At 38.1% G+C, this 19,614-nt stretch overlaps 1 protein-coding gene across 10 annotated transcripts in view; it reads right to left on the bottom strand.

The window, feature by feature from the left end:
- Nucleotides 1–817: 817 nt before the first annotated feature.
- NLGN1 (neuroligin 1) overlaps nt 818–19,614 on the bottom strand; it is a 902,159-nt gene continuing 883,362 nt past the window's right edge. For 5 of the 10 annotated variants that reach the window (XM_067034033.1, XM_067034032.1, XM_059065459.2 and 2 more), the window contains 3 exons: nt 8,411–8,623; nt 4,230–5,019; nt 818–3,435 (listed from right to left, as the gene is read on the bottom strand). In XM_067034033.1, the coding sequence (XP_066890134.1) occupies nt 2,613–3,435; nt 4,230–5,019; nt 8,411–8,623 (1,826 nt within the window). In that variant the 3' untranslated portion in view covers nt 818–2,612. The remainder of the gene's footprint in view (nt 3,436–4,229; nt 5,020–8,410; nt 8,624–19,614) is intronic. The other 5 variants (XM_067034027.1, XM_067034029.1, XM_067034028.1 and 2 more) reach the window with 1 other exon arrangement.

Raw genomic sequence — 19,614 nt, 5'->3', positions numbered from 1 at the left:
CATATGAAAGATTTCATTTATATCTTATTTTGTTGTCATTTCTATTTCTGTTTTTATCTTTTGTTTAATCAATACAGTAAAAGACAGTTTTCTGATTAAACAATATTTCAGATGTTAAACAATTCTTTTTATACTTTTACATTGGCAGTTCACAGTCTAAAAGCATAACCAATCAGGCAAAAACTGCACGTAGTCTGCTCTGGATTTTGAAGACTTTTTGCTTCTAACAGATTTTTATTTGAAGTTACGGAGAAATATCTACATTTTACTGATAGTTAATAATTGGGAGGGGGAATTATAAGTAAACAAATTCCTTGAAAGGGAAGATTTTTATCTTTAGTGTTAGCTTAATGTCTTGCTCAGCACTTAAAATTTTTCTTAGAAAGATAACTTCCTAACCACTACTTTATGATAATTTAATCACCCTTATATTGTGAACCTAGCTATTCTATTTCATGAATATTGCACATTTATTTCCAATAGACCTGTTCCTTGATGATCAGAATTGGAACCTGTGTTTCTAACGGAAAACAATTGGCACATTTTATTTCCACACCACTTTTACATAAGAGGTATTTAAAAATACAAAGCTAATATTTTTTCATGAGTTCCTGGGCTTAAAAATTCAAAATATTAACGTTTCATCAGTTTCATCTTAGATGAGACTTGCCTTTAAATACACGGTGTGTTTTCTGTAGAAGTTACCTATATGTCTTCAAAAACCTGACTTGTCTAGAAAAATGACTGTCTGAGACAGTCATGTTTCTTTTTCTGTTGTTGTTGTTCTTGTTTGTTAAAAAAAGACAAAACAGCAATAAACATTTTAGCTCTTTAATGAGCAAAGATCATGTCTCTTAGCATTGGACTATAGTCATTATTATCTTTATTTCACGCAATGACCAATGACATGGCCAAGATGTACAAAGTTGTTTCCATCAAGTAGTATACAATGTTTTTTGTATAATAAGCTTTCATTCTTGAAAAAGAGTAACTGAAAAGAAAGGTTTCTGTTACTGCAGTTAGTTTGTCAGAGAAAGTTCTTTGCATTATCTTACAAACTATCAAAATTGCTAGTCATCTGAAAAAATGTAAAAAAAAATCACATAACTTTAGTCTAATAGAAATATAGTACAGGTAAGAGAGAAAGTATTTATCAGGATGTGCTCTTTAAGTCCATCTCAATTTTCTTTTAATACAAATGTACATCTGATTACATATACAAACATTTGGAAAGGTCTGTGATATACTGTTACTGGTAAACAACAGGGGGATGAAGAGTTTCCTGTGGTCTTAGAATATTCATTTAAAATCACACACATGTGTAAGACTAAAATCCTCCAGGTGTTGACTCCTTCTAGGTTTTGCATCTACGTTGCACTCTATTCAGATTGCGTGAATAAATTCCAGTGAATGAACCTCAGTGAGAAAGATAAGTGACGTGAGAGGGGACATAACTTTATATTGAGTTATTATTAGTAAACATTTTGTCATGCAACATGAGTAAATCAATGAACTAAGAACTGTAATCAGAGTGGTAATTTGGGGCATCCTTATATCATAAAAAACTAGTAAATAACTCTTTGGACGCACTTCACCTTACCAAAAGGAACAAAATACAGAGTAACAAAAAACCACAGCAAAGTATAGATCCTGTAACACATGTCCAGTTAGGGTTATATTTCCATGAAGTACTTAGATGGGAATGAAAAGAATATTAAAAACATAGGAATTTTTTTTCTGGGATTCATATCAGCGAGTATTCACCACTATACCTATAGTTTTTTCAAATACCTTTCATAACTAATTCCGTCTATTATCAAAACTACTGTGAATTATTTTATTGTAATTACTTTTGCCCCTTAAAATCTTCTTTAAGTTCTGCCAATTGATGGAGGAAGCTTCTATTAAAAACTCCAATGGGATGAGAAGAATTTTAATTACGGCTTAATCAGCAGCACAGCCACCAAGCATATAAATTATCATGCACATCGTGCTAAAAATATCCAGTTTCCTTTATCCCCACAACTTTATACTGACAGCACTTATGTGATAATGTTGTACCTGCCAGTCTTTAAACTTCGTTGTTTTACTGGCAAATTTCAGCATGAGCCTCCACTAAGGCCATTAACAGCATTGGTGCTTTGTGTACTTATCCAAATATGTAAATATGGTCTACACAACAAAACAGCTCCAAATAAAAACTGGTGAAAATTATCTGACATTCCATTGGTGTGTCCCTTGTGCATATTCATGGTTGTTTTTTAAATTTTTTATATTTTATATTTCAGACATAGTTCTTTCCTGTTTGGTGCTCCACATGCCTAATTCCATCATGTAACATAAATCTTCAAAAAATTAATTCTTGAATGTGAATGAAAAAGTATCATTCAGAACAATTGCTTCAAGCAATTGAAATTCATTTTTAAAGTTGATTTGTGTATATATGTACAATTCATGTTTTTTTCAAAGCCCCCAAAGTTCTTGATATGTATATTCACATAATATTCCTCCTTATTTAAATAGTAAGCGTCTTGTAGGTTGAAAGCCAAGGAATCTTCAGTAATCTTTTACTGCAATCCATCAAAAAAATAGAGTTTGCTTCTCTTATCTGGCTATACCCTGGTTGTTGAATGTGAGTGGGGGTGGGGATGAGGATGGGGCAGAGTATTGTTCTGTCCTCCGGTAAATGTATTGAATGTGTGTAAGGGTTGAATCCCTGGTATAGTGTTGGGAATCATTGTAATGGTGTTGGGTGTCATTAAGGGAACATCATCAGGTGACCTCCTCATAGCTAGTGTGTAATCTGGGGGGCAGGCGGTCCGAAGAACCACCTCATGTGGATGGATGGACTCACATTCATGATCCAAATCGGTGTGCTTCATTTGGAGGGACATGATCTCCTCTTCTTGTGCGTGGGTCAGATCATTCGTAGTCGTGCGCTGAGGGCTGCATCTCCTGTGAACATCATGTCTCCTCTTATCCTTTTTGTAGTACAGGGCTGCAAAGGCCAAGATGTTCAGAAACAGCAGTGATGCTCCAACTGCAATAGTGACACTCAGCTCTGTTGAGTAGTCCCTTTGATCCACTGAAAATGGACTCGGTTGTTGTTTGGGATCATCCTGCTTGGCAGTGGGAAAGGCTGATGTGACAGATACAGAATTTTTTCTCGTAGGTCTGAAAGTGATGTCAGTTGATGGCACTTTAGTTGTTGTCGAGGTATACTGAGAAATGTCATTGAGATTATGCAGATGAGGTACCAGCTCCAACCAGAGGTTTACTTTATTGGCTCTGTAATGTTCTTTAACTCTTGGTTTTAATCCAATATGGAGATAAAGTTGGTCTTTCTGGGAATATCTGGTCCATGCTACTTCTTCAAAGCGGTTGGGTTTGGTATGGATGAATTTTGTGTCTTGAGGGACTGGTTGATTTGGGTCGCTAGAAAAGAGAAATTATGAGAAAAAAATTGTTTTATTCTTTTAAAAATCAAAATAATACTGGTTTAACATCTAATTGAAGATGGTGAACTCAGCCAGGCTTTAGACTGTGTTTTAACATAACTTGTGTCAATTTAGAAATATCAATCCCAGTTCAGGCAGGTTGTTGGATGAGAATGTAGTATAAGTAAATCTCACATTCTTGTTCTCTCTACCCACGGGCTGCTATGTACCCAAAGATTTAAAAATTCATGTACATATGAGTTGTCTCATAGGCAAGCTAGCAGAGACAGCATTGGAAAAAACTTGGCATTTGGAATTGGCAGGTGAGGATTTGAGTCCTAATGCTGCTGTACACTAAACATATGAACATCTAGGTAAAGCTCTCGTAGCCTAATGTCCCTTTTCTGTAAAATGGGATTATAGTATCTGAGCTGCTCACCTCACAAGGTAGTTGGGAGGATCAAAAGGCATACAGTACTGTAAATTGAAAAATCTTTATAAAATATTTGTCACTATTGAATAACAATAATAATAAGTCCTGTGTAATTAAAAAAACAAGATAAATTTAATTGAGTAATGCAATAAAGGTATGACTGTCTTAATAAACTTTACAAAGGAAGAATAAAGCAGTGATTTTTTTGAAACACCACAAATATAAATTTTGAATAAAGGAACTTAATGTATTGTTGGTATTAATCTATTAAATCATTTGGACACAAAATACATATTTTTTAAGTACTTAAGAGGATATTTTAATTAAATTATAGCAAACTTCATTCCTTAGGTACATACCCAGTTTTAGCAAAATTTGTCCAGTATGTCATTACGACCGCACTCAGCATCACATCATTTTTGGAGAAATTGCAAGGAAATAACTCTGTAGGTCCAATCATGGGGATTCCTAGTACGTAGGGAACCTCATCACCATGAGCTGCATCAGCCCAAGCTGGAACCTGATCTGTTTGGCAATGATGGTAAAAGGCATAGAAATATGTGGGTGAACCAAAGTTTGAGTGAAGATCTGCTGTCGCTACAGCTGGTGCCACCCACTGATGGTCCGTAAACAAAGCTAATAATGTCTTCCTTCTGGTTTCAGGGTTATGACGGTCAGCCCAGTCAGTATACATGAATTTAATGGTTTCTCTCAAAACATCTTTGCCTTCAGGGTATCCATATAAGTTATCAACAAAATTAGAAACAGCAAAGTCAAAATCACTAGCGGAGATACCATCATCGCTATCTACTATATTTTCAACGAATTTTAACCCTTCCCCTTGGTTAACTCCTAACATTATATCATAGTTGAGAAACTCTCCTTGCTCCATCAATATCTGAGGATCATCTGGTATTACATCACCATCAATCACAGGTCCAAAGGCTATGTGGTATCGTGCTGGTTGAATATCTTGGTCAACAAGTTCTTTGTAAGGCTTCTTCTGTAAGCATTCCACTAACTCTACTGTATCTGAAACATTGCAACCAACTTTTGTGGCCAACATTCTAGCATATTTTGCAGGTTGGAAACTAACAGCCCAGCTGGAAAGGGCAGTTCCACTTTGAGCTATTGCTCGTTGAAAAAGTCCTATAGGAAAAAACAACAAAGAGTTTCAGATGACCTTTGAATAATGCTGTGGTAAAACAATAAAATCTGATATTTGAGACATGTCCCAGATATGACTCAAGAAACAGGGAGATAGAGACAGTTTTGCTTAAGAGAAGGTACATAAAGTCATCCCCAGGGTATAATGAATTCGAGAGGTGGACCTTAGTCATCTGCTTTGAGTAGCAACTACTTTGGGATCAAGAGATCTAAATTGTGCAATGTCTCAAAAAGGCAGTAAGCAAGGAGAGAAGGAGAGTGTGGAAATGCTTGTGGCAAAAAGGCCCATATATTTATTTGCTCAGCAAGTAAACACCTACGCTGTTATGATAGATGCAGCTAACTCTCTCCCCTTTAACTCATCATCAGACTTTGTATTGTCTTTTGAGGATATTTCCTCCAATTTGGCTGCAAGCATCTTTCTTCAAAATGGCTCTGTGTGTTTCTTTTAATCAGATTTTATCTGAAAAAAAATTGTTCAGACCTCACATAGCTACTGGGGCTGGGAATTTGCTAATACCCTGGGGATGACCCTAAAGGCACACAAAACAGAATATAGCTTTAGACATACTCTTTCCAGCTCTTTATGTCAGACATATTATGCTGAATATTCATCTTTCAGAAGAAGTTATAGCATTTGAAGTATTTTCACTAGGTTAAAGAAAAAGCCATCAGCAGAAGGATTTAGTGGGGGGGGGTGATTTAACTTTTTCCACTGTTGAATGTGCACTGCTGTATTTTATCATAAAAGATGAAAAGTACATGGTCCACAGCTTTGCACTTAATTACATTGAAGAATTATAAATCATGGTCCCATATGCAGCTCGATAAGAGCTTCATACCATTCAAATTTATAAATGAACTTTACTTATTAAGGTATTCTCTAATAATATTCTTGTTTTAAAAATATAATTTATCTATTTTATTTAAAAAATTACATTTACTGTCAATTTCCAAATACAGCTTTGTAGTTCAGTTGTTCAAACACATGCTCAATCATTCATATGTGTTAATGTGTAAGAACTCTTTCACAAAGGTGTTAAAGTAATGACTGAATTAGAAGGAAAGTTTTCATTTTTTCTCCAAACACATATATGCATTCAAAATGTCTGTAATATGTTCCTAGATAATTACAAAAATATTCAAAAAGTCAAACAATACTAATTTAAATTTGTTTTGGTTTCTGACATCTTTATGAACATATTTTCAGTTTGCTAGAGCAAAGTTTGCCAGAGCAAATAATATAAATACAAATAATTTAAAAAAATTATATAGGCTATGTGTTTGTCAACATTTGCTCAGAGAAATACTGTACTGCTTAAAAACTTTATAGCTAAAATAAGATTCTTTCCCATTTTAGGGACTTAATGACATTAATTAAATATACCAAAAAAGGTTTTAAGGACAATACACATCACATCTGATATAGTCTGAAATATGCCATCTAGATGATACTGGGAAAAACCACATATTCTATTGTCAGCGAGAGTGCTTGTTTTGTGTGGTTGACTCCTGATAGATACAGGCCTGAGCATTGTTGCAGCTCTGGGAAGTTCCCAGACCTTAAAGTCTGCAATGGAGATAAAATTAGCCTGATGATTTCAAGACCTCTTCTGAGCATCTCCTGTTCAATTCAGGCAGCTTCGTTAACAGAGATAAACATGACTAGATCAAACGTAAGTCCACTTATCTATCCAGGCATGGGCAGATTTCCTTGAAGAGTGTGATGGAATGCTATATTTTCAATTGTTTTCATAGCCATTTGCCACTGTTTACCACATTATGAGTTGATGAATAGCAATGCTCGCTGATGAACTAATTGATTCATCTCTTTATGCAATGCTAGTGTTATACTGGCTGAAAATGGCTTTGGTGCCCGTGTTCACTTTACATTTAGAAAAAGTTTTAGAAAAAATCAGTGCAAAGAACATTTGAGACCAAATGATCCTAAGAAGTCTGAACAGATTGTCCAATGTTATCCTAGATAAGTACTGGCGTTAGTATAGTCCTCAGGCTAGAACAACCTAATCTGTTCAATTAAGAAAAACAACAGCAATGAAGTTTGTTATTTCAAAATAAGTCATTTCACTACAGACCAAAATCTCTATACAATTGAAAGAGTTCTCACACATATGTCATTTTGTCATCTCGGTTCAGAACTCTACTAATACAAATGAGATGTTATATAAACTATATCTATAAATTAAGTCTATAATAATATATGATCCTCCAAATATACAAACTCATTTAATGACTGTTATTTTGAAATTCCACATTAATGTGTCTTTGATACCAAAAACAAATATTCTATGTCTGGTGCTCATATCATAATTTGATATGAGTCTTAATTTGCTCAGTCTTACAAATTAAGAAGCTTCATGAACTACAATTGACAGTGTATACTTTCTTAACATATATATAAATTGACGATGGAAAAGCAGAAAATACAAGATGGTCTCTGCTGATGTATATTCTCTATTTTCCTGCCTATTGTGTATGTATAGTGGAGAGAAAGTATTTGTTTTACAGACTTCTCCAACAAAACACCTCTGTTCTTGTGGATATTTCAAGTTAATAATGCTATAAGAATGGGTGACTAAACTCATGGTAAAATGGGAGTCCATAAAGACCAGCATGATAAGCCTTGGGCAGGCATTTTGGAAAAAGGATGTCAAGGCCAGAAAATGGAGACAAGAACAATATTTCACGGATTTAAGCAGCCTCAGTGCTCAGGGTAAAAAAAATTAACACTTTTGGAGTTGAAAATAGAAAAAGCACAAATTCAAACATTTTTCTTTTTAATCAAAAGCTCTACTAGTGACCTTGATGCTTTGACAATTTTGGATCACGCATGCAAAATAATCAAACGTCCATTCTCTACTCAGACAACAAGTGAAAATCACGTTTCCAGACAAACTAGCTTACAACTGCTTCCGTATTATCTTCATACTAGTAAAGGGTTTAAAACATCTACTATCTAGAAAATAGATTATATACAAGCCTTGCATTAAAAAAATAAATTTAAAAAACCCTTGTCTTTGATTTTGATTACTGAATAAACAGAGATAACAGAACTGTGAACATCTTTGATTTTCCCCAAAATCACCCTTTGGAGGAGAGGAAAGTACTGTAATGCTAATTATTCTGAAGTGTGTTTGAAAGGGCATCCATACCAAGCTCCACAGGAGACAAAGAAAAGAGTTTCACAAAAATTTAAACATGCATAGAGAAGCTGAAGAAACAAAGTTTTAAACAGTTATTGAGTTCAACCTAACACAGTTTAAACAGAGAAATATATACAGAGCATCACATACTACTGATGGTCGTGGCATGCAGACACCAAAATTGTCAAAATTTGCAACCTGCATAATACCTTTGGTTGAATTGCTCCAACGGTTACCTTCAGAATAATGGGATAAAGTCAGCAGATTGACACATGAACCCCCAGCACCAGATCCAAAAACAGTGATTCTTAAGGGGTCACCACCAAAGAATCCAATATTCTCACTAGTCCATCTTAAAGCCTGTATGAGATCAAGGAGTCCATAGTTTCCTTTTGCAGCCTGATCCCCTGTGCTCAAGAAACCTGGAAAACAGAAATAAAAGGACATCAAAGAACACCCTTTTGAGTTGACATGAATCAAATAGACATCAAATTTAAATAAAATTGAAGCCTGTGTTCATCAAGATGAGTACAATCCAAGTTCTTTAGTAAAAAATTGTTTCACACCAGAATAACATAATTTACTTTAGGAAGAATAGCAGAGACTAAAATCTGAAAAATGACATTTATCTTCCTCAAATGTTCCCAAGTTATCCAGGTAACAGGTAACAGGGGGCAGATAAAGAGAATGAAAACATTCTGAAAGACCTCAAGGGAGATATTCTATGGGCCAAGTTACCTGGTGGAGATATTTGGGATAGTATCATGGGGTGTATGAGAATGTGTTTTTGCATAAATACTGTCATTCCTCAAGTTGCTTGTGGTCTAATATGGTTGGAATTTAAGGTATGCGTGGCAGAGTGGCAGGATATGATGGTATAGAGCAGGGGTATTTTTCCAAGACTCGTGCATAAAATTATATGCAACTCTTTGCATATATAGGTGTATGCACATTTTTATTGATGATGCCCCATGGTTAAGAATCACTGTACCTGACATAATTTGAGGTTACATTTTAGAACACCCTAAATGATAAACTGAGGAGATCTGCTCAACTAGAAAACAGTATAGAATATTTGAAGATTTTTGAAAAGTTGAGATTCATATTTCTCCAATACTCAAAGCTCCATTTTATAGTGAATTTAATAATGAAAAGAAGTATATGTTGAATAATAGAAAGAATGGAGGTGGTGATATGTTACAAAGATCTAAACTGACGGAGTGGAAAAGACAATTGAAGAAAAAAGGAGGACAGTCTAAAATTAATGAAAAGAAACCTCAATTAAAATAGAATTGGGAGGTCAGAAAGGGAAGTGCTCATGCCCTATGAAAACAGCAGAGCTCAGCAGGAAGAACAAAAACTTTCCTTGACTGGCAAGAGCTCAGCCAATAAGAGACTCTCACAACTCAGCCAGCGAAAATCCACTCTACTTCAAACTCTCAATTCCTCCAATGGACTCTTTGTTTACTACAGCCTTCCCAGCTTCCTTTCCCCCCTTTTAAAAAAGTTCTCTCCTTGCTGTGGGGGGACTTGCATGTGGCTTGCCATGGTTGTAGACCCCAAACAGCAATTGTTTGTTGATCCCAAACAAACCCACTTTTACTGCAGAAATAGCTGGCAGTCTATTTGTTTTAGGTCAGCCTTTTGATAGCCTGCATGGGGATCAAGAGAAGACCCTTGACGACTTCCAGGTTGGTGGCAAACAAGTGTGACACCCTCATTGAGCCTGTTGTTACTCACTGCTTTTCTCGCCAACCCTGAAATTTAAGAGTAAGTCTTTCTCCACTCAAGTGTCTGCCCTATTTGCATTTTGAAGCCCACCAGGTTTTACTGGGGATCTGTTTGGTTTTTTTTTTTTGAATTTTATTTTATTTATTTTTTTATATAGCAGTTTATTAGTCATCCATTTTATACACATCAGTGTATACATGTCAATCCCAATAGCCCAATTCATCACACCACCACCCCACCCCCCAGCCGCTTTCCCCCCTTGGTGTCCATACGTTTGTTCTCTACATCTGTGTCTCAATTTCTGCCCTGCAAAACATTTTTCTAGGTTCCACATATATGCGTTAATATGCAATATTTGTTTTTCTGTTTCTGACTTACTTCACTCTGTATGACAGTCTCTAGATCCATCCACATCTCTACAAATGACCCAGTTTCATTCCTTTTTGTGGCTGAGTAATATTTCATTGTAGATATGTACCACAACTTCTTTATCCATTCGTCTGTCAATGGGCATTTAGGTTGCTTCCATGACCTGGCTATTGTAAATAGTGCTGCAATAAACATTGGAGTGCATGTGTCTTTTTGAATTATGGTTTTCTCTGGGTATATGCCCAGTAGTGGGATTGCTGGGTCATATGATAATTCTATTTTTAGTTTTGTAAGGAATCTCCATACTGTTCTCCATAGTGGCTGTATCAATTTACATTCCCACCAACAGTGCAAGAGGTTTCCCTTTTCTCCACATCCTCACCAGCATTTGTTGTTTCTAGATTTTCTGATGATGCCCATTCTAACTGGCATGAGGTGATACCTCATGACTGATTTGCATTTCTCTAATAATTAGAAGAAAAAGAAATAAAAGGAATCCAAATTGGAAAAGAAGAAGAAAAAGTGTCACTGTTTGCAGATGACATGATACTATACATAGAGAATCCTAAAGATGCCACCAGAAAACTACTAGAGCTAATGCATTTGGTAAAGTTGCAGGATACAAAATTAATGCTGAGCAGGTTTTCATGTGCTTCTTTTCATGTGCTTCTTGGCCATCTGTGTGTCCTCTTTGGAGAAATGTCTATTTAGGTCTTCTGCCCATTTTTGGATAGGGTTGTTTGTTTTTTTAATATTGAGCTGCATGAGCTGTTTATATATTTTGGAAATTAAATCTTTGTCCGTTAATTCATTTGCAAATATTTTCTCTCATTTTGAGGGTTGTCTTTTCGTCTTGCTTACGGTTTTCTTTGCTGTGCAAAAGCTTTGAAGTTTTATTAGGTCCCATTTATTTTGTTCCTATTTCCATTACTCTAGGAGGTGGATCCAAAAAGATCTTGCTGTGGGCTTCCCTGGTGGTGCAGTGGTTGCGAGTCTGCCTGCTGATGCAGGGGACACGGGTTCATGTCCCTGTTCAGGAAGATCCCACATGCTGTGGAGCAGCTGGGACTGTGAGCCATGGCCACTGACCCTGTGCTTCTGGAGCCTGTGCTCTGCAACGGGAGAGGCCACAATAGTGAGAGGCCCGTGTACCACAAAAATAAATAAATAAACAAAAAGATCTTGCTGTGATTTATGTCAAAGAGTGTTCTTCCTATGTTTTCCTCTAAGAGTTTTACAGTGTCCGATCATACATTTAGGTCTCAAATCCATTTTGAGTTTATTTTTGTGTATGGTATTAGGGAGTGTTCTAATTTCATTCTTTTACAGGTAGCTGTCCAGTTCTCCCAGAACCACTTATTGAAGAGACTGTCTTTTCTCCATTTTTATCCTTGCCTCCTTTGTCATAGATTAGTTGACCATAGATGCCTGGATTTATTTTGGAGCTTTGTATCTTATTCCATTTATCTATGTTTCTGTTTTTGTGCCAGTACCATATTGTCTTGATAACTGTAGCATTGTAGTATAGTCTGTAGTCAGGGAGTCTGATTTCTCTAGCTCTGCTTTTTTCCCTCAAGACTGCTTTGGCTATTTGGGGTCTTTTGTGTCTTCATAGAAATTTTAAGATTTTTTGTTCTAGTTCTGTAAAAAATGCCATTGGTAATTTGATAGGGATTGCATAGAATCTGTAGATTGCTTTGGGTAGTATAGTCATTTTCACAACATTGATTCTTCCAATCCAACAACATGGTATATCTCTCCATCTGTTGGTATCATCTTTAATTTCTTTCAACAGTGTCTTATAGTTTTCTGCATACAGGTCTTCTGTCTCCCTAGGTAGGTTTATTCCTAGGTATTTTATTCTTTTTGTTGCAGTGGTAAATGGGAGTGTTTCCTTAATTTCTCTTTCAGATTTTTCATCATTAGTGTATAAGAATGCCAGAGATTTCTGTGCATTAATTTTGTATCCTGCAACTTTACCAAATGCATTGATTAGCTCTATTAGTTTTCTGGTGGCATCTTTAGGATTCTCTATGTATAGTATAATGTCATCTGCAAACAGTGACACTTTTTCTTCTTTTCCAATTTGGATTCCTTTTATTTATTTTTCTTCTCTGATTGTCGTGGCTAGGACTTCCAAAACTATGTTGAATAATAGTGGCGAGAGTGGACATCCTTGTCTTGTTCCTGATGTTAGAGGAAATGCTTTCAGTTTTTCACCATTGAGAATGATGTTTGTTGTGGGTTTGTTGTATATGCCCTTTATTATGTTGAGGTAGGTTCCCCCAATGCCCATTTTCTGGAGAGTTTTTTTTTTTTTAATCATAGATGGGTGTTGAATTTTGTCAAAGCTTTTTCTGCATCTATTGAGATGATCATATGGTTTTTATTCTTCAATTTGTTAATATGGTGTAACACATTGATTGATTTGTGTATACTGAAGAATTCTTGCATCCCTGGGATAAATCTCACTTGATCATGGTGTATGATCCTTTTACTATGTTGTTAGATTCTGTTTGCTAGTATTTTGTTGAGGATTTTTGCATCTATATTCATCAGTGATATTGGTCTGTAATTTTCTGTTTTTGTAGTATCTTTGTCTAGTTTTGGTATCAGGATGATGGTGGCCTCATAGAATGAGTTTGGGAGTGTTCCTTCCTCTGCAGTTTTTTGGAAGAGTTTGAGAAGGATAGGTGTTAGCTCTTCTCTAAATGTTTGATAGAATTTGCCTGTGAAGCCATCTGGTCCTGGGCTTTTGTTTGTTGGAAGATTTTTAACCACAGTTTCAATTTTGTTACTTGTGATTGGTCTGTTCATATTTTCTATTTCTTCCTGGTTCAGTCTTGGAAGGTTATACCTTTCTAAGAATTTGTCCATTTCTTCCAGGTTGTCCATTTTATTGGCATAGAGTTGCTTGTAGTAGTCTCTTAGGATGCTTTGTATTTCTGCGGTGTCTGTTGTAAGTTCTCCTTTTCCATTTCTAATTTTATTGATTTGAGTCCTCTCCCACTTTTTCTTGATGAGTCTGGCTAAAGGTTTATCAATTTTGTTTATCTTCTCAAAGAACCAGCTTTTAGTTTTATTGAGCTTTGCTATTGTTTTGTTTCTTTTTCATTTATTTCTGCTCTGATATTTATGATTTCTTTCCTTCTGCTAATTTTGGGTTTTCTTTGTTCTTTTTTCTCTAGTTCCTTTAGGTGTAAGGTTAGATTGTTTATTTGAGATTTTTCTTCTTTCTTGAGGTAGACTTGTATAGCTATAAACTTTCCTCTTACAACTGTTTTTGCTGCATCCCATAGGTTTTGGATCATTTTGTTTTCATTGTCGTTGGTCTCTAGGTATTTTTGGATTTCCTCTTTGATTTCTTCAGTGATATCTTGGTTATTTAGTAAGGTATTGTCTAGCCTCCATGTGTTTGTGTTTTTAATGTTTTTTTCCCTGTAATTCATTTCTAATCTCATAGAGTTATTGTCAGAAAAGATGCTTGATATGATTTCAATTTTCTTAAATTTACTGAGGCTTGATTTGTGACCCAAGATGTGATCTATCCTGGAGAATGTTCCATGCACACTTGAGAAGAAAGTGTAATCTACTGTTTTTGGATGGAATGTCCTACAAATATCAATTAAATCTATCTGGTCTATTGTGTCATTTAAAGCTTCTGTTTCCTTATTAATTTTCTGTTTGGATGATCTGTCCATTGGTGTAAGTGAGGTGTTAAAGTCCTCCACTATTATTGTGTTACTGTTGATTTCCTCTTTTATAGGTGTTAGCAGTTGCCTATGTTTGAGGTGCTCCTATGTTGGGTGCATATATATTTATAATTGTTATATTTTCTTCTTGGATTGATCCCTTAATCATTATGTAGTGTCCTTTCTTGTCTCTTGTAACATTCTTTATTTTAAAGTCTATTTTATCTGATATGAGTATTGCTACTCCAGCTTTCTTTTGATTTCTATTTGCATGGAATATCTTTTTCCATCATCTTACTTTCAGTCTGAATGTGTTCCTATGTCTGAAGTGAGTCTCCTGTAAACAGCATCTATATGGGTGTTATTTTTGTATCCATTCAGTAAGCCTGTGTCTTTTGGTTGGAGCATTTAATCCATTCACGTTTAAGGTAATTATCAATATGTATGTTCTTGTGACTATTTTCTTAATTGTTTTGGGTTTGTTTTTGTAGGTCCTTTTCTTCTCTTGTGTTTCCCACTTAGAGAAGTTCCTTTAGCATTTGTTGTAGAGCCAGTTTGGTGGTGCTGAATTCTCTTAGCTTTTGCTTGTCTGTAAAGCTTTTGCTTTCTCCATCGAATCTGAATGAGATCCGTGCTGGGTAGAGTAATCTTGGTTGTAGGTTCTTCCCTTTCATCACTTTAAGTATATCATGCCACTCCCTTCTGGCTTATAGGGTTTTCTGGTGAGAAATCAACTGTTTACCTTTTGGGAGTTCCCTTGTATGTTATTTGTCATTTTTCCTTTGCTGCTTTCAATAATTTTTCTTTAATTTTTGCCAATTTGATTACTATGTGTCTTGGTGTATTTCTTCTTGCGTTTATCCTGTATGGGACTCTGCACTTCCTGGACATGGGTGGCTATTTCCTTTCCCATGTTAGGGAAGTTTTTGACTATAATCTCTTCAAATATTTTCTCAGGTCCTTTCTCTCTCTCTTCTCCTTCTGGGACCCCTACAACGTGAATGTTGTTGCGTTTAATGTTGTCCAGAGGTCTCTTAGGCTGTCTTCATTTCTTTTCATTCTTTTTCTTTATTCTGTTCTGCAGCAGTGAATTCCACCATTCTGTCTTCCAGGTCTACTTATCTGTTCTGCCTCAGTTATTCTGCTTGATTCCTTCTAGTGTATTTTTCACTTCAGTTATTGTGTTGTTCATCTCTGTTTGTTCTTTAATTCTTCTACATGTTTGTTAAACATTTCTTGCATCTTCTCGATCTGCCTCCATTCTTTTTCTGAGGTCCTGGATCATCTTTACTATCATTATTCTGAATTCTTTTTCTGGAAGGTTTCCTATCTCTACTTCATTTAGTTGTTTTTCTGGGGTTTTATCTTGTTCCTTCATCTAGTACATAGCCCTCTGCCTTTTCATCTTTCCTATCTTTCTGTGAATGTGGTTTTTGTTCCACAGGCAGGATTGTAATTCTTCTTGCTTCTGCTGTCTGCCCTCTGCTGGATGAGTCTATGTTATTGGGGATCTATTTTAAGGCTTTGTCCTCTGGCTAAAACTTCGTTCTGTATGCAAGTACTTGTTTGGCACTTATGCCTGATTTTTGAAATTCGGCTTTTTAAATTGGAACTGTCCTCACCTTCGGCAGGATTCCTTTTGAAACGGGGCTAGCTGTTTGTCCTGGAATTGCCTAGCTTTTTGCCCATCCTTCAGGAACAGGGGCTGTTTCTTTAGAACTGTGCCAGTTCAGCCTTTGACCCAATTCCTTTTGTAATAGGGGTGTTCTATTGGCACTGCACTATTAAGCCTTCAGCCTGACTGCCTTCAAATTGGGCTGCTCCATTAAAGCTGTAGTTAGCAGACTTTGGCTTGGCTCACTCTGGACTAGACTGTTCCTTTTGAACTGGCTGGTATTAGGCCTGCAGGCTGTTTGCTCTCTTTGAGTTGCTTGAGCTGTTTAGGCTCTTTGAAAATGATTCTTTTATTCTACGTTGAAACCTCTGAGGAATGGGATCCCAGTTAACTAAACATTTTGATCATGCCCCACTTACAGGGACCTTGACCAATTTTATGTTTAAAAACTATGGTCCTGTTATTCAAACAGAAAGTCACAAAAAGTATAATCATCTTCATCAGTTCACTCAGTCCCATGTAATTAATTTTTTTTCATCTTGATCTTTCGTTAGCACTTTTATGAATTCACCAGTTTTCCATTAGAGTTCTGAAAATGCTTATTCATTCAGTTCAGCAGTATAGTCAGTTACCAGAAACCTGTACTTGTCAGAGTCTTTTCCATGAATTCCTTGAAGATGAAACCCTTTTATAGGAAAATATTTACAAAAGCATCAGAGTACACCCAGAACTGTCTGTAAATGACAAAAGACCACAGTTAAAGATTTGATGAAAGTTCATAATAATGCGACAACAGAGGCAAAAATTATACAAATCAATTTTCACTGCAAAGTAAAGGAGCTGTTACAGTGGAGGATTACTGGACTGAATGTCAATATTATGACATAGTATGAGTGTGTTTCGTGTTTGGTAATTGCAATCATTGTTGCTTTTGTCGTGGTCATCCATTTACAATGCTTGGAGTCAGTTTATCTCTTGTAAAAATAAAATACAGTGTGTGTGTGTATGTGTGAAAAAAAATAAAATAATAAAATAAAAAATTTAAAAAACAAAAAAGGGGCGGGCGGAGACTGCGGGTGGCGGAGGGGGAAGCTTCGGAGCCGCGGAGGAGAGCGCAGCAACAGGGTGCGGAGGGCAAAGCGGAGAGATTTCTCAGAGGATCGGTGCCGATCAGCACTCACCAGCCTGAGAGGCTTGTCTGCTCACCCGCTGCGGCAGCGGGCGGGGCTGGGAACTGAGCCTCGGGCGGATCCCAGGGAAAGGTCTGGAGTTGGCAGAGTAAAAACAGCCTGAAGGGGTTAGTGCACAACGGCTGGCCGGGAGGGAGTTCGGGAGAAGTCTGGAGCTGCCGAAGAGGCAAGAGATCTTTTCCTCCCTCTTTACCTCCTGCTGCGCGAGAGGGGTTTAAGCACGCCGCTTAAAGGAGCTCCGGAAACGGGCGCGGAGCTGCCGAAGAGACAACAGACTTTCTTGCCTCTTCGCTTCCTGGGGCGCAAGGAAAGGGAACTAAGGGCACCAGAGGAGCTCCAGAAACGGGCGCGAGCTGCAGCTGTCAGCACGGACAACAGAGACGGGTGTGGGACGCTAGGTTTGCTACTGCCGCCACCAAGAGTCCTGTGTGCTTGTCACTCTCCACACGGGCCCTCCCGGGAGCCTGTGCAGCCCGCCACTGCCAGGGTCCCGGGATCCTGGGACTGCTTCCCCGGGAAAACGCGCGGTGCACCTCGGGCCGGTGCAGCGTCACGCCGGCCTTTGCCGCCGCGGACTCGCCCCACATCCATGCCCCCGCTGCCCCCCCCCCCCCTGAGTGAGCCAGAGACCACGAATCAGCTGCTCCGTTAACACTGCTCCTTTGACCCCGCCCTGTCTGAGTGAAGGGCAGATGCCCTCGGACGACCTGCGCGCAGAGGCGGGGCCAGGTCCAGGGCTGAGCCCCAGGAGCTGTGCGAACAAAGAGAGGGGGAAGTCCCTCCCAGCAGCCTCAGAAACAGCGGGTTAAAGCTCCACAGTCAGCTTGAAGTGCCCTGCATCTGTGGAAAACCTGAATAGACAGCGAAATATCCCAGGTTGAGGAAGTTGACTTTGGGAGCAAGATATACTATTATTTTCCCCTTTTTTCTTTTTGTGAGTGTGTATGTGGGTGCTGCTGTGTGAGATTTTGTCTGTGTAGCTTTGTTTTCACCATTTGTCCTGGGGTTAGACCGACCATTTTTTTTTTTCTTTAATAGAAATTTTTCTTCCTAATAATTATTTTGTTATTTTAATAACTGTATTATACCCTACTTTATTTTGTCTTCTCCCTTTTCTTTCTTCCTTTCTTCCTTCCTTTCTTTCCTATTTACCTCCTTCCTTCCTTCCTCCCTTCCTTCCTTTATTCCCTCCTTCCTTCCTCCCTTCCTTTCTTCCTCCCTCCCTTCCTTTCTTTATTCCCTCCTTCCTTCCTGCCTTCCTTTCTTCCTCCCTCCCTTCCTTTCTTTATTCCCTCCTTCCTTCCTGCCTTCCTTTCTTCCTCCCTCCCTTCCTTTCTTTATTCCCTCCTTCCTTCCTCCCTTCCTTTCTTCCTCCCTCCCTTCCTTTCTTTATTCCCTCCTTCCTTCCTCCTTTCCTTTCTTCCTCCCTCCCTTCCTTTCTTTATTCCCTCCTTCCTTCCTCCCTTCCTTTCTTCCTCCCTCCCTTCCTTTCTTTATTCCCTCCTTCCTTCCTCCCTTCCTTTCTTCCTCCCTCCCTTCCTTTCTTTATTCCCTCCTTCCTTCCTCCCTTCCTTTCTTCCTCCCTCCCTTCCTTTCTTTATTCCCTCCTTCCTTCCTCCCTTCCTTTCTTCCTCCCTCCCTTCCTTTCTTTATTCCCTCCTTCCTTCCTCCCTTCCTTTCTTCCTCCCTCCCTTCCTTTCTTTATTCCCTCCTTCCTTCCTCCCTTCCTTTCTTCCTCCCTCCCTTCCTTTCTTTATTCCCTCCTTCCTTCCTCCCTTCCTTCCTCCCTCCCTCCCTTCCTTTCTTTATTCCCTCCTTCCTTCCTCCCTTCCTTTCTTCCTCCCTCCCTTCCTTTCTTTATTCCCTCCTTCCTTCCCTCCCTTCTTCCTTTCTTCCTTCCTTTCTTGCCTTTCTATTTTTTTCTCCCTTTTGTTTTGAGCCGTGTGGATTAAAGGCTCTTGGCACTCCAGCCAGGTGTCAAGGCTGTGTCTCTGAGGTGGGAGAACTAACCTCAGGACACTGGTCCACAAGAGACCTCTCAGCTCCACGTAATATCAAACGGCGAAAATCTCCCAGAGATCTCCATCTCAACACCAAGACCCAGCTTCACTCAAGGACCAGCAACGAACAGTGCTGGACACCCTATACCCAACAAAGAGCGAGACAGGTCTACAGCCCCAACCATTAGCAGAGAGGCTGCCTAGAATCACAGTAAGGCTACCGACACCCCCATACACTCCACCAGACGTGGACCTACCCACGAGGGAGACAGGATCCAGCTTCATCCACCAGAACAGGGGCACTGGTCCCTCCAACCAGGAAACCTGCTCAACCCACTGAACCAACCTCAGCCACTGGGGACAGCCACCAAAAATAGATAGAACTATGAACCTGCAACCTGCAAAAGGGAGACCCCAAACAAAGTAAGATAAGCAAAATGAGAAGACAGAAAAACACACAGCAGATGAAGGAACAAGATAAAAACACACCAGACCTAATAAATGAAGAGGTAATAGCCAGTCTACCTGAAAGAGAATTTAGAATAATGATGGTGAAGATGATGCAAAATCTTGGAAATAGAATAGACAAATTGCAAGAAACAGTTAACAAGGACCTAGAAGAAATAAAGAGGAAGAAAATAACGATGAGCAACACAATAAATGAAATGAAAAATACTCTAGACGGGATCAGTAGCAGAATAACTGAGGCAGAAGGACGGATAAGTGACCTGGAAGATAAACTAGTGGAAATAACTACTGCAGAGCAGAAGAAAGAAAAAAGAATGAAAAGAAATGAGGACAGTCTCAGAGATCTCT

This window comes from Kogia breviceps, chromosome 5, assembly GCF_026419965.1.
Source record: "Kogia breviceps isolate mKogBre1 chromosome 5, mKogBre1 haplotype 1, whole genome shotgun sequence".
NCBI classification, from domain to species: Eukaryota; Metazoa; Chordata; class Mammalia; order Artiodactyla; family Physeteridae; genus Kogia; species Kogia breviceps.
The sequence above is the reverse complement of the archived record's forward strand: the minus strand, read 5'-3'. Positions and strand labels throughout refer to the sequence as shown.